The sequence below is a fragment of the Ambystoma mexicanum genome, chromosome 4q, assembly GCF_040938575.1.
Source record: "Ambystoma mexicanum isolate Mex_15411 chromosome 4q, UKY_AmexF1_1, whole genome shotgun sequence".
Lineage (NCBI taxonomy): Eukaryota > Metazoa > Chordata > Amphibia > Caudata > Ambystomatidae > Ambystoma > Ambystoma mexicanum.
The window spans coordinates 1128571127-1128585021 of NC_090928.1; the positions used below are offsets into that span (position 1 = coordinate 1128571127).

Genomic DNA, 13895 nt, shown 5'->3' on the forward strand with positions numbered 1-13895 from the left:
ACGCTACTGATACTTAAACCAGGGAAAGATCCCACAGATTGTGCCAGGTATCGCCCTATTGCGATCTTAAACAGGGATGCCAAGATCTATGCTAAGGTCCTAGCAGCAAGATTAATGAAGGTACTACCGGGGATCATACATGAGGAGCAGGTGGGATTTATAGCAGGGCGGCACACGCAGGACAATGTAAGATGTGCCATAGATATGATTGAACTAGGGACAAGAACGGGACAGCGGTTCTCGATTGCAGCCTTAGATGCAAGACAGGCTTTCAATAGCTTAGACTGGGGATACTTATGGCTGGTCATGGAGAGATTTGGAAGTGGCCCTGACTTCACCAGAATGTTTCTAGTGAACTTTAAAATCCCAACAACTAACTTCCTGGTCAATGGGCAGAGCACGGCTCATTAAAATATGGAGAGGCACACGCCAGGGTTGCCCCCTCTCCCCTCTAATTTTTGCAATGGGGTGCCTTTAGCTGTGGTGGTTAGGCAGGATCAGGAGATCCAGGGGGTCTCTTGTGGTGAGGTGAAACACAAAGTCACGCTGTACGTGGACAATGTATTTTTATTTCTGAAAAATACTAAGGATACACTGCCTAGAGTGATGGCAAGGTTACATGAATTCGCCACGATATCGGGCTTTACCATAAACGACTCCAAATCTAAGGTTTTAAACATAACGGAGGAGAAGGATGTGATCACAAAACTTGAGAAAACGTACCCCTTAATCTGGGAAGAGGAGAATATTGAATACTTGGGGATAAAATTGACGAGGGAAGTTAGAGGGCTGTATGGAGCAAATATAAGACCCCTATGGAAGCAGTTATAGGATGATATGCATAGATGGGACACCCAGGCACTCTCCTTGTTCACACGATTTTCAGCAGTCAAAATGACGCTGCTCCCCCGCCTACTTTATCTATTAGGTTCCCTTCCCGTAGAAGTACCACCTAGAATGATTAAGGAACTTCAGACTGCAATACTCACCTTTGTATGGCACGGTAAGAAGCCGAGGATACAAAAGAAAATCCTGACGGGCCCAACACTTCTGGGTGGACTTGGGGTCCCATATGTAGAGAGTTAGATCTTAGCGGCACCCATAGCACCGATGTTGAAATGGGCGGGGCAGGACATACCAAAAGGCTGGTCCGGGATACAGCAAGCGGTCACAACCATTCCTTTTCCATCAGCGCAGGGGCCCGAGAAGCAGAGGGTCAAATGTTGGAAGGCACAAGGGTGTCCCTGTGGGGTTGGTATAAGGCACTTAAAAGGAAAACAATTTGGCGAGGACTAGGCCCCCTTTCCCCAATGGCTCATAATGCAGACTCCACCCTAGGACTACAAAATAAATTCTGAGATGCATGGAAAGGAGCGTGGATGATTACTTTAAAGGAAATGTTTGAGGGAGGTTCCCCCCTCTTATTTGAAGAATGTAAACAGAAGTTCGGCATAGGGGAAAAAGAAAGGTACAAATATATACAAATAAGACACAGGATCTCCCAAAAGAGGGTGACGGAAACAGGCACAAGGGCGCCGGTGGGGCTAGAACTGACTATGCAGGAAGGTGCGACAACCAGAGGGATAGCAAGGCTAGATATGCTGTTGGACAGCAGGCAAATGGGAGACAAGCTCTTGTATAAAGTTAACTGGGAGAAAGATTTTGGGGAACCAGTCACGGAAGAGGAATGGGGACAGATTTGGAGGAGGGCGCATAAAATATCTAAAAGCACAGCTATCAAAGAGACCGCCTATAAACTCTGTTATAGATGGTATATGTCCCCCATCGTCTGCATAAAATAAATGTAAATTATCCTCCTGAGTACTGGAGACAATGCAGAGGGAAAGGTGATCTATACCACATGTGGTGGACATGTCCGAAAGTGGAAATTTATTGGAAAGAGATTTTGGGACACATAAAAAAAATCACAGGGGTGCAACTGCCAGTCTCACCAAAAGTGGTCTTATTGGGAGCAGAGGTAGAAGGGCTGCATCCGGCGTCCAGGCACAAGGCTACCATCATCACACACTTGCTGATGGCAGCATGTATGACATTAGCGCAAGGGTGGAAAACGGTGGAAGGCCCGATAATCGCATGGTGACGGGTTAAGATCTGGGGGGATGATGGCTATGGAGAAAATATGCGCCCTGACGGCGGCGCAATACCTGAAGTTTTTGGCAGTTTGGAAGCCCTTTCATGAATATGTAAAAGACAGACAAAATTGCCTTCATAAACCTAAATTACTCAAACATGTGCAGGTGTGCTGAGCAAAAGGATATGTAGGCAAATGATTGCCCTTGAGCAGACTGTGATACACGGACCCTGGAGGAAGAAGACAAAGCCATCCCAGTTGGGGTTAGAGAGGGATGCGGGAGGGGGTGGGAGTATGTCAAAGGGTCAGGATGTACCTGTTGGGGATGTAACATAGAAAACTTCATGGACATGATGCTGGTTGGATATGTGATTAGTGGGTGCACAGTTAAATGGTATGAAACATGTCTACAAGATACTACTACTGATGTAACTGTATCATTCTCATGAATGAACAAATACAATTATTTAAAATAAAAAAAAAATACGGAATCCTGGAAAAAAGCTTTGTGACTGCTCAACTTTTTCTAATAATGGAAACACTTACTTTGTTCTTAAATTCCATAAGCTCGAAACGCAGGTTAGAAATATACGTGTCCAAATCCCCACTGAACTTAATAATATCTTCATCTTTCCTCGCTTCGCAGAAGAGGATGCTAGATTTGAGGCGTTGAAAGCTTGGAATAAGTGTCTGGTATATGGCAAGCTCCTCCTCTGGGACAGAAATGCTGTAGTCTTTTGCCACCGAGTACAGCTGGATGACTGTGTTGTACTCCTTCTCCAGTGATGGCAGCTCAGAGGAAATGTGTCCCAGGAACGTCAAGTGCTCAACAAATTCCTCCACTGCAGTCAGCTCTTTCTCAAGCTTTCTCAGGGAGATGTAAATTGCCTGTAACCAAAAGCAATTAAATTTACAAATGGGAAATGTAAACTAATGTATTTTAGGCTAAAGTATGATTAAACTCCATTCAATCTTGTCACCTAGTGAAAAAACAAAACCGTTGCATTGGGGAACCTCACTTACAACATAGCATTTATTACCGACATACCATTTAAGCTGGTAGGGAACAGTTAATATTTACAGTCAGTGGGGAACACAGCACAGTGATGAACAGACAAATTACTTACATCTCAGTGATTTTTTCTGATGGATGTTCCTCCCACAGATTCCTAATCTATGATATCCTATCCACAACTGCTAGTCTTGGAAAACGTTTCTGCCATCAGGGGGCTCAGTGCAACTCTGGGGCTCACAAGGCAGTGCAGCAGTGCCATCATGCCTTACATTGGAGAGCCACAACCATTGCTAGCCCCTATACCCCTCCCCCCATCAAGGGGAAGATTTGTGCTATGGAGGGAGTTGTTGTAGTCACCTGCCAGCAAAATCCAGTGCGAAAAAATACAAGTACCAGAATCCTCAGAGCTAATTAACTTGTTACACCTGAAACAGAAATGCAGACCCGCCTGAAAAAACAAAGAAACTCAGCCTCCCTGAAGATTGATGTAGTCATGAAAACGTGCGTTAGGAGGAGAACCTAAAGATGGTAACAGAGCGCCTGCCTTCACATCTTTAAACATTGTTCCAGGAGTCCCGGGCTAACAAGGTAGTGCAGCAGGGCCATCATGCCTCACATTGGAGAGCCACAACCATTGTTTTCCCCCTCCCCCCATCAAGGGGAAGATTTGTGCTATGGAGGGAGTTGTTTCCAGTCACCTGCCAGCAAAATCCAGTGTGAAAAAATACAAGTACCAGAATCCTCAGAGCTAATTAACTTGTTACACCTGAAACAGAAATGCAGACCCGCCTGAAAAAACAAAGAAACTCAGCCTCCCTGAAGATTGATGTAGTCATGAAAACGTGTGTTAGGAGGAGAAGCTAAAGACTGGTAACAGAGCGCTTGCCTTCACATCTTTAAACACCAGGGGGATCAGAGCGACTCTGCATCGCATCTGCACCGACGGCTCTACACTTGCCTGTGCTGAACATGATGTCAGGATTGGTATATATTGAGCCACCACGCCCCATGACCTCAGTTCTACTCTTTCCCACTAGCACTCTTGATACTGAGAGACCGCAGAACCAAAAGGTGTACTAGCAATCCACCAAGTGGGACAGGTTGGGAGGGCGATGAGGAATCTGTGGGAGGAACATGCATCAGAAGAACAAGTTACTTACCCCTGGTAACGTTGTTTCGACTGGATGTTCCTACCACATATTCCTCATCTTTGATATCTCCAATATCCAGCTTCAGCTGCTTCGGGAAAACATTTCGGCAGAGGGCATTGTGTGTTGATGCAGTGGACTCGATGTCCCTCTATGGCCTCTGTCTCGAGGATGATGTCATCACAGGCATATAGAGCACGCGCAGCGCCCGTTGGCTTCAGTTCTGTTTTTTCGAGTCATTTTCAAGTAGAAATACCGACATCAATGTGGGTTTGACCATATTAGGCTCTGAAGGAGCGAAAGCTGTAATAGCATGGGAAGTTCTACTGAGGGGTAGGCTGGGAGGGCGATGAGGAATACGTGGGAGGAACATCCAGTCAAAAGAACATTACCAGAGTAAGAATTTTGACATCAATGGTTTCCATGAACAGAATGGAGGACAGCTTTTCCAAAGCTTCCATCCTGACTTAGGGTAGAATCAAGGCAGCAATGCTTTGTGAAAGTATGTATTGTAGACCACGTAGCTGCCTCACAAATGTTTTAATAGGAACACCTCTTTGCAGAGCAGAAGAAGTAGCCATGCCCCTAGTGGAGACTCCTTGCCCGCCAGCCTGTAGAATTCAGAAATAGCTAGAATTATTCATCTGGATAAGGTCTGCTTTGTTACAGCCTGTCCCAGTCTATGACTGGTACAGCCTATGAATAGTTGGTCATCCAGGCGAAGTTTTGACAACCTTGAAATGTAGAAACTCAGAGCCCTTCGTGGGTCGGGCCTGTGGAACGTCTCCTCTTCCTTGCCAGGATGAGGTGGAGGGTAGAAAGTGGATAAAATCTTTTGTCCTAAATGAAAGTCTGAAAGGCCCTTAGGTAGAAATGAAGGCTTGACCCTCAGGACGACCGTGTCTTTATGAAATACTGTAAACGGTGGTTTAGCATAGTGCCTGTAATTCACTCACTCTACGGGCCAACGTTAGTGCTACCAACAAGATGGTGTTGAACGTTAGTAACCTTAAGGAACATGAATGGAGTGGTTCAAAAGGTGCACACAAGAAATGTTAATACCATATTAAGGTCCCAAATGGGAACCTGAAGGGGAGATGGAGGGAACACATTAGTGTGTCCCTTCAGAAACTGTATCACCAAAGGTATCTTAAAATATGAAGTTTCCTCAGATGAGCGCTTGAAGATAGAAAGCGCTGCCATATAACCTTTAATGGTCCCAACCTGGAGCCCCAGATTGGCCAAGAAAGGCTAACACATCTGGTGTTTTTGAAAGCAAAGAGTCCATATTCTTGTCCCTGCACCAGTTTCAGAATGTGTTCCAACGACAGGGGGAAAAAAGACTTTGTTGCTGGCCTTCTGGCAGAAAGCAAAATCTACATTACGTCATCTGGGAGGTCCTCTCTTTGTGGAAGACGTATCAGAGGGCAGATAAACATGTCCAGAAGTTCCGGGTACCAAGTCCTCCTGGCTCAACCCGGGGCAATTAGGGTCATGGATGTCCCAAACTTTCTCAACTTCCTGATCACGTGGGGAATGATGGGGACTGGAGGAAATGCGTACAGGAGTGGAAACTCCCAGTCCACCACAAGTGCGTCTCCTAGAGAGCCCCTTAGGGGAAATTCCCTGGAGCAGTACAGTTTGCAATTCCTGTTGACACTGATCGGGAACAGATCCACTTGAGGGGTTCCCCAAAGGGTGAAGATCTCTTGAAGGACTTCCTGAGCAAGTTCCCACTCGTACGACACTGTGCTCTGCCTGCTCAGAGCGTCCGCCGCCATGTTCTTTGCTCCGGCTAGGTGAACAGCCAACATACAGATTCCTTCTTGAATTGCCCAGAACCAGAGCTGCATCGCCTCTCTGCATGGTGGTAGTGACCCTACACCTCCCACCTCTTTTGTTGAGGTTTTACATGGCCACTCTGTTGTCAATCATTATCACTACATTCTTTCCCCGAACAGAGGGCAGAAAAGCCTTCAGCGCAAGTCTGATTGCTCTCAACTCCAAACGATTGATGTGTAGTTTGAAACTCAGATGGAGACCAACGACTGCTGATTGTCAGATCATTGGCGTGGGCTCCCCACCCCGTCAGTGAGACGTCCGTAACTTCTGTTATCACCGGCCATGGTTGCCAAAAGGCTCTCACTTCACAATGTTGTCCTCGCAGGCCCACCACAGGAGATCCTGTGTGACCCTGTTTGGAACATGAAGTAGGTCTGACATGTTGCCCGAGAACTGAGATCACTGTGTCCTGAGAGCCCATTGAAGGGAACACATTCTCAGGCGAGCCTCTGGCACCAGAAAAATGCAGGATGCCATGAGACAGAGCAACCTCAAAGTCAAAGGCCGGAAGACGCTGGGCACTCTGAAACTTGAAGACCATCCGCAGAATGTCTTGGGCCCTCTCCTCAGGTGGCTAGCTCTTTACCATGGATGCATCCAGTACAGCCACGATGAACTGGAGCTTTTCAGATGGTGTCATGTGGGACCTCTTGTAATTGAGGGACGGCTCTCGATGGGAATCTACCTACTGCCAATTTCCGCCTTAGCTCCTTCAGAGCTTTTCCGGTCATCGATTGACACTTTGCACAGGCCGAGGTCTTGTGCTTCATACCTAGACACCACAAGCATATTCCATGCGGATCGGTCAGAGACATCTTGGCATTGCAGTCTTGACACTTTTTAAACCCATCTTCGGGGTTGTCGGTGTCAAAGACATTTTTGGATATTTCTAGAGGAAATTTCTGAAGCGTGCCGTAGTTCTCGAAGCATAAGCTTACTCAGAAAAAATGAACTGAAGCCAACGGGTGCTGCGCGTGCTATACATGCCTGTGATGACAATTCTCGAGAAAGAGGCCCTCAAGGGACATTGAGTCGACTGCATCGACGCACAGTGGCCTCTGCCATAATGTTTTTCCAAAGCAGCTGAAGCTGGATATTGGAGATATCAAAGATGAAGAATACGTGGGAGGACACAATCCACCCGAAAGAACATTACAGAGTGGTAAGCAATTTGTTCTTCGAATGGATTCCATCCTCCTATGGATTCTTCATCTAGGATAGACTCCCATAGCAGTACATATATCTGGAGGACGGAGGAGCACCACATATACCAGAAAGATCTGCAGGACTGCTCTACCAAAATGAGCGACCTGCCCTATCTGGAAAACCGAGCAGGAATGCTTGCAAAAAGGTGCAGTGAAGCCCACATAGCCACCTGGCAAAAGTTCAGAACAGGGACTTTCCTCTGCATTGTAGAGGTGGCAGCCACTCCTCTGGCCTGTGAGAAACCTGAAGGGGATCTTTCATCCAGGTGGCCAGGACACGGCCATTGCTTTTGGGTCTTGTTCCTGGGCGTGGACCAGTGCGGGAGAATCACCTGGGTGAGGGGTCCGTGGGGGAGTGGAAGTGGGACACTGGATGGTGAGACGCAGTATCCCCTTCTCCGTAACACCCTTACCCCATCCTACCAGGTACAGTACTTAGGAACTCAACCCCTACCCCCTTTCCCAACACAAAGACTTTCTCACGGACAGCTCACTGTGAGGGAAAACGGACTAACACCTGTGTCGTATACCGGACATGTCTCAATACAATGGTCAGGCAGGGTCAGGCAATCACTGACCATTACACACACCTGACTTCCATCACACTTCCCCACATGGATAAAAGGCGGAGCACAAAAGCACACTCTGAGCAAGGCAAAGCACACGAGGAAGCAGCGGTACCAAGATGGCAGTTTAATACAAGGTGAAAGACGGCAAAACCGAAGAGGGCTGCTAGGAGGGAGGTGGCCTTGACCTTTTCAACGAAAGACAGTTACTTTCAAGAACCTTCAAGAAAAGGAAACATAAGACCAGGAATCGGGGCTGAAAATCCCTACATTGTGTGTCAGAGGTACCCTGGGCTCTCCTGCGTCGATAGTCAAGGCGGGGAAAATCGTTTGTCGCCGTGGTACTGTCCTTGGCTCCTAAAAAAAAGCAGCGCCAGTGAAGTCAGCACAGCCGGTGAGTTGGGGAGACTGATACCAGACCAGTCTGTGTCTAAGCCAAGGTTGCAAGCGGCAACATTGTATAATGAGAACTGAAGCGAACAGTGTATGAAGTGTACGTGGCAAGCGACGTGAACACAGTTAATCAGAGGATGAGTGATTGAACTTTGACGCCAAGATACGATACTGTAAACCGAGTGGTCCGGCACCACATGGGTGCTCATTGGAAAGTCTCTGTTAGGTATCCAACTGAAAGGTGACAAACGTGAAGAGTGATAAATAATTGTGAAATCGAAGTGGTCCTGCAACAAGTCAAGCAAAAACCCAGTGCACATTCGAAAGTCTTCAATAGTTGATGAAATCGTATAGAAAGTTGGTCTGAGCCAGGCGGAGGGAGATCAGCTAAAAGCTTTTGGTTAAAGCAAGTTATGAACGTTGTGTTAAAAGGAATGTGAGCCCAACTGAGGGGGATCCGAGATCTGATCCTGACTGAGGGGGATCAGGGGTGAACTGTGAGTCACATGAGAAAGAATACCCTACGAGGAAAATGTATAAATAATGTACGAACATTGTGGTGAAAGGATCCGAGCCCGGCTGAGGAGGTTCCAAGGTGAATAGCAAATCACCTAGGAACCTGAGTGTTTGTGAAAATTTGAAAGAGGAAAAGAACTTATCATTTGTTTGTGGTATCAGGTTCTCTGAATGAAGAGATTTTGAAAGACAAAGAGACTTGGGCACGGAAGGCCCTGATGCTAATGATTGAACTGTATCCTTGTGCTAGAGAAGCCAGAGACTGTGCTAAGCTCGTGTGTACCGCCTAGTCCCGTGCTGAAAACGTGGGAAAGTGAGGCCAACGGCCTGAACATCCGGACATATAATTTTGTGAACACTTCTTTCTTTTTGCCTACATTGTTTCCCACACCATTTGTATTTAGAGATAAGGATTGGTAATAGGTATATTAGTATAGGCCCTTTATTTTGACAAGACACTACGAGGAATGCATTATTATTTGATGGTTGTAGCTTGCTCCCATTTGTAGATTTAGGATTAGATAGGTGCTTTTCAAACCTTTTTTTAAGTTCAATGAACACCCTTCTGATGTGTGTATCTGTCTTACGGTTGATATCATGCCTTCCTTACAGACCAGATGAGCCCTGGGACCCTGAGGCACATCCTTTCCAGCCTTATCATAGCATTCCGAGATGATATGATATGATGTGGCATTTATAACACGCCTGTACACAAGTGTTTCTAGGCTTGACAATACAAGGAGGCCGTAACCAGGGAGGACAAAATAACGATCTTACTAGGCCTTGTGTTATTCAGTACGCACAAGCGCGGGGAAGAGGGAAGGGGAGAAGTGCCAGGGGGGAGGGGAGGGGGGAAGTGCAGTTAACTCACAAGTGCAGCCAGCAGGTGGCTCATAAGTGCAGAGAGAAGGGACTGTAGGGTTGCAGATAGAGACCCTTAAGTGCTGGGGAGCCCGGAGGCAGTGCAAGGGCAACTGGACATGCAGGAGCCTTTTCCCGAGTTCAGAGGGTGACCAGGTGAGCGGTGCGCAGAGCAGTCAGGTGCATCAGCAGGGGAGAGGAAGAGAGAAATTGGAAGCGAAAAGGAAGGTTTTGAGTTGCTCCCGGAACCGCAGGTGGTTCTGCTCAAGTGTGAGAGAGGCAGGGAGGCTGTCCCAGAGGGATGCCCTAGCCGAGGAGATGGATCTGCCCCCAACTCTCTGCTTGGAGAAGAGTCTGACCCTCAGAGAGTTGGAGGTGGATGAGAAGGGAGTTCGAGAAGGAAGATGCTTTGGAAGAGAAAGTTGGAGGTAGAGCAGTCATAGGCCCCAGAAAGCCTTGTGGACAATGCAGAGGGTCTTGAAGTTGATCCTTGCAGCCACAGGGAGCTAGTAAAGAATTTCAAAGCTGGAGTGAAGCAATCCTTGGGCTTGAGCCAAAGGACAAGTCTCACAGTCCTGTTTTGGATAAGTTGCAAAGGCGCAAGAGTAGAGGCAGGAAGATTCAGAAAAAGGCTGTTGCTATAGTGCAGCCTAGAGAGGGCCAAAGCTCTGGAGACAGTGAACTTCTGGGGGAAAGTGAGAAAATGAATAATATCTCTGAGGAGGTGCAGCTGATAGTTTGACTTCTTAGAGACATCAGAGATGTGAGGAGAGAAGGAGAGGGTGGAGTCGAAGATGACACCAAGGTTCTTAGCCACACAGGAAGGAGCAGGAAGAGGGCACAGAGTGGGCGGCCAGAGAGATAAAGGAAAGGAGGGAGCGGGTGTCCCAATGAGGAGATGCAGAGGATGATCCACCTTGACAAGGTCAGTTTGGTCACAGCCCTGCCAGCACAGGCATCACCATAGCCCACAAAACGCTGGCCATCTTTCCTGATGTTCCTCACCAGAGAGATATAGCAGATGATGGAATCGCTCCTCAACCTTGGAAGGATGAGGCAGAGGAAAAAATGCTGGAAGAGGAATACTTTGAAAGATAAAAATCCTAGACTACCTTTAGAAGGAAAGACAGCCTCACTCTCAAAGTCACGTTCTCCTTGGAGAAAACCAAACAGGCAGTGCCTGGAGCGCACTCATCCATCTCTTGGAAGTGATGGCAACCAGAAAGATCACCTTAAGCGTGAGCAACCTAATAGAGCATGACTGCAAGGGCACAAACAGAGCACCCATAAGAAATGTCAACACTAAATCCAAAGCCGAAACTACAAACTGCTGTGGTGGAAACGGATTGCACAATCCCTGCAAAAATTCCCAAACTATGAATTTTGAAGAAAGAGCCTTGCTCAGGGATCCATTTAAACACTAAGATAGCAGCCAGGTACCGCTTCACAGTTCCAAGCTGCAGGCATGTCCAGGAGAAAGACAGGGAAACCCAAAACAGAGGATATAGGACAGGATAAAGGGTCCATATCCTTTATGCAGCACCAAGGATTTACGTCACCTGCAGACATAAACAGACTTAACGGCAGGACTCAGAGCTCAGAGAAGCACATCTAGGACATCGTCTGACAAGTCCCACTTCTTGTACCTCAGTCTCTCGGTAGCCAAGTATGAGGTTCAGGCTACTGAGGTTCGGATGGAGGACCCTCCTCTCCGACTGGGAGAGTAGATCCACCCTCATTGAGATGAGCCAGTAGGGCAGATGGACATGTTCAGCAACTTTCTGTACCATGTCTCTGAGCCCAATCTGGAGCAATGAGGATCAACATGGACCCGAACAGGAACAGTCTGCTGAGAACCAGTGGAATGACAGGGATCGACTGGAATGCATAGTGGATGTCGAATTACCAGTTGACCATCAAAGTGTCCCCCCAGCTCCATGCTGAGGAAATTCCCTGATGCACGAAAAGTAGGGTTGTCCCGATTTGCTAACGTGGATTTTTGGGGACAAACAGTATTCACACAGAAAGAGAGGGAAAATCCACATATATTCACCAAGTTATTTGGAGGTGTTAGTCATAGAGGTTTAGAGAAGACCAGTACCAATGCTCAAAAGGTGAGTCATCAAAAAAGGAACGAGAAAAATACAGGTGTGTCTTCAAAATTATAGGAATTTATTTTCAACATAGAGATTATTTAAAACATTCATAGGCTTATAAAAAAGATAATTTGAGGTGAAAATTTGGAAGAGAAAATCATATGAAATAGTTGTGTTGTAAGAACAATATAGAAAGAGTTCAGAGAATAGTTAAATATTTTTATCTACTGCTAGTATGCACCAACACGTTCCCTCATTAGTTAGGATTAAGTCATGCAGGTGGTTGCATAGATGGGTATAAGATAATGTATGTGTATGATCAGATTCTGATCATATCTGGTTGTGTTAAACTTTGCCAAATCTGCCAACGTGTTTGCCAGTGTTGCAGAGTAGTCATAGGGGAGCGTCCTAAAATAATTAACCACAGTATAATGAACCGAAAACGAAGGAAGGAGTAAGTGTGGTTACGTTTCGGCTGGCCGTTATTGGCGGTATCAAAGTTCAGCCTTCTTCGGGGCAAAAACAGGGACTTCAGTCTCCCTGAATTTCCGACCAGGGGTATTCAGGAGGTGTAATTTTAGTGCCAGAATCGCAGAATTCCTATGGTGTGGCCTTGCTGTGCACTGCTCTTATTTTAAACAGAGGCTGCAGTAGTCTCGTAGATGGGCTAATGCTGATGGTTCCTGGGGAATATAACTTGACCAAGGTAGGGTGCCACGGCAGGTAATGGTTACGGCTGCCTCTGAAAGAACCGGTTCTTGATACACGGAGTATAACTTGTGCGTGGCTAATGGCCAGAGGATCTACACATAGAAGAAGTACTGCTGTGTGTGTTGCGTAGTTCTATCGAGTTCATGCAGAATCGCCACATGTAGCGAAGTCCCGTGCAAGTGTGGATCTCGCTGTAATGCCAGGTCAGTCTTAACGAGGCGTAGAGCTGCCGGAGCAAGAGAGGAAATTCCCTGGAGCAAAACAAGTCACACTTCCTGTTGACACTGGAAACAAAGAGGTCCACCTGAGGAGTTCCCCAATGGGAAACAGTCTCCTACAAGACTTCCTGAAAGAGCTCCCACTCGTAGGTGGCCGAAGTCTAACTGCTGAAGGCATACGCTGCGATATTGACCTTTCCAGCAGATTGAGCTGCCATCAGAGACACGTCATTCTCCAGAGCCAAGAACCACAGTCACATTTCTTTGCTGCATAGCATCACAGACCGCACAGCAATTCAATTGTTTAGGTAATAACATGGCCACTCTGTTGTCTGTTAGGATCAGCATAGTCTTGCTTTTCACAGAGGGGAGGAAGGAGACTAGGGCAGCCTGATCTCCCTCAACTCCTGCAAGTTGATGTGCTCCTGACATGACGCTCTGAGGGAGAAAACAGATCACTGCCAGATCCGACAGATGACCACTCCAACCCTTCAAAGATGCTTCAGTGACCACTGTTACCCGAGACCAGGTTTATTGAAGCAACGTACCTCTTAATAGGCTGTCTAGCAGGGACCACCATGCAAGATTTCAAAAAAACGAGGACCACTGGCAACAAAGAAGTCACTGAAGCAACATCATGTGCAACAGGCTCTTCGGGACTACAAGAATGCTGGAGGTCATGAGACCCAGCAAGCACAGGAAGGCTGAGGTGGAGACATGTCTCTGGCTTTAGAGGAAAGTTACGCTCACCTGGCTCCCACAGAGCCGTCGATCGGAACTGGACAGCTGCGGTCCCCACCAATGTGACGCGTAGGGCCGAGATGACGGATTGGATTGGCCCACCTAGCTTCGTTTGCTTGGCCCGTAGGAATATTCTTCTGAAAATGGAGAAAGGAAATTAACCACCTGTGGAGTTGAGCGTAAATCCCCCCACCCCCGCTGTTCTCCCCACAGATCGCCTTTGATGTCCCCTCTTATAGTCTCACCTGATGGTTTGAAAAGATGAGCTCTCCATCCTGCATTGAGCGCAGGGGCGCGTTGATAACCAGTTGCTTCACTGGCTCGAAGGAATTGGTGAGTTCCAGAACAATATTGACTCCGAGATTCCCAGCAAGACGCCGTAAGTATAAAGTTCGTAAGAGTTCAAATGCCTGACTTTCACTCTTGTCCGATTCCTTGCAGGTTGCAGCTTGACCCTAATGAAGAGTTCCTTGTGGAAACCGGTAGTATTC

At 47.1% G+C, this 13895-nt stretch overlaps 1 protein-coding gene across 1 annotated transcript in view; it reads right to left on the minus strand.

The window, feature by feature from the left end:
* The window catches only part of DNAH14 (dynein axonemal heavy chain 14), a 2000441-nt gene that overhangs the window by 1585076 nt on the left and 401470 nt on the right, over window positions 1-13895 (minus strand). The window contains exon 18 of the mRNA XM_069608705.1: window positions 2639-2980. Within this exon, the coding sequence (XP_069464806.1) occupies window positions 2639-2980 (342 nt within the window). The remainder of the gene's footprint in view (window positions 1-2638; window positions 2981-13895) is intronic.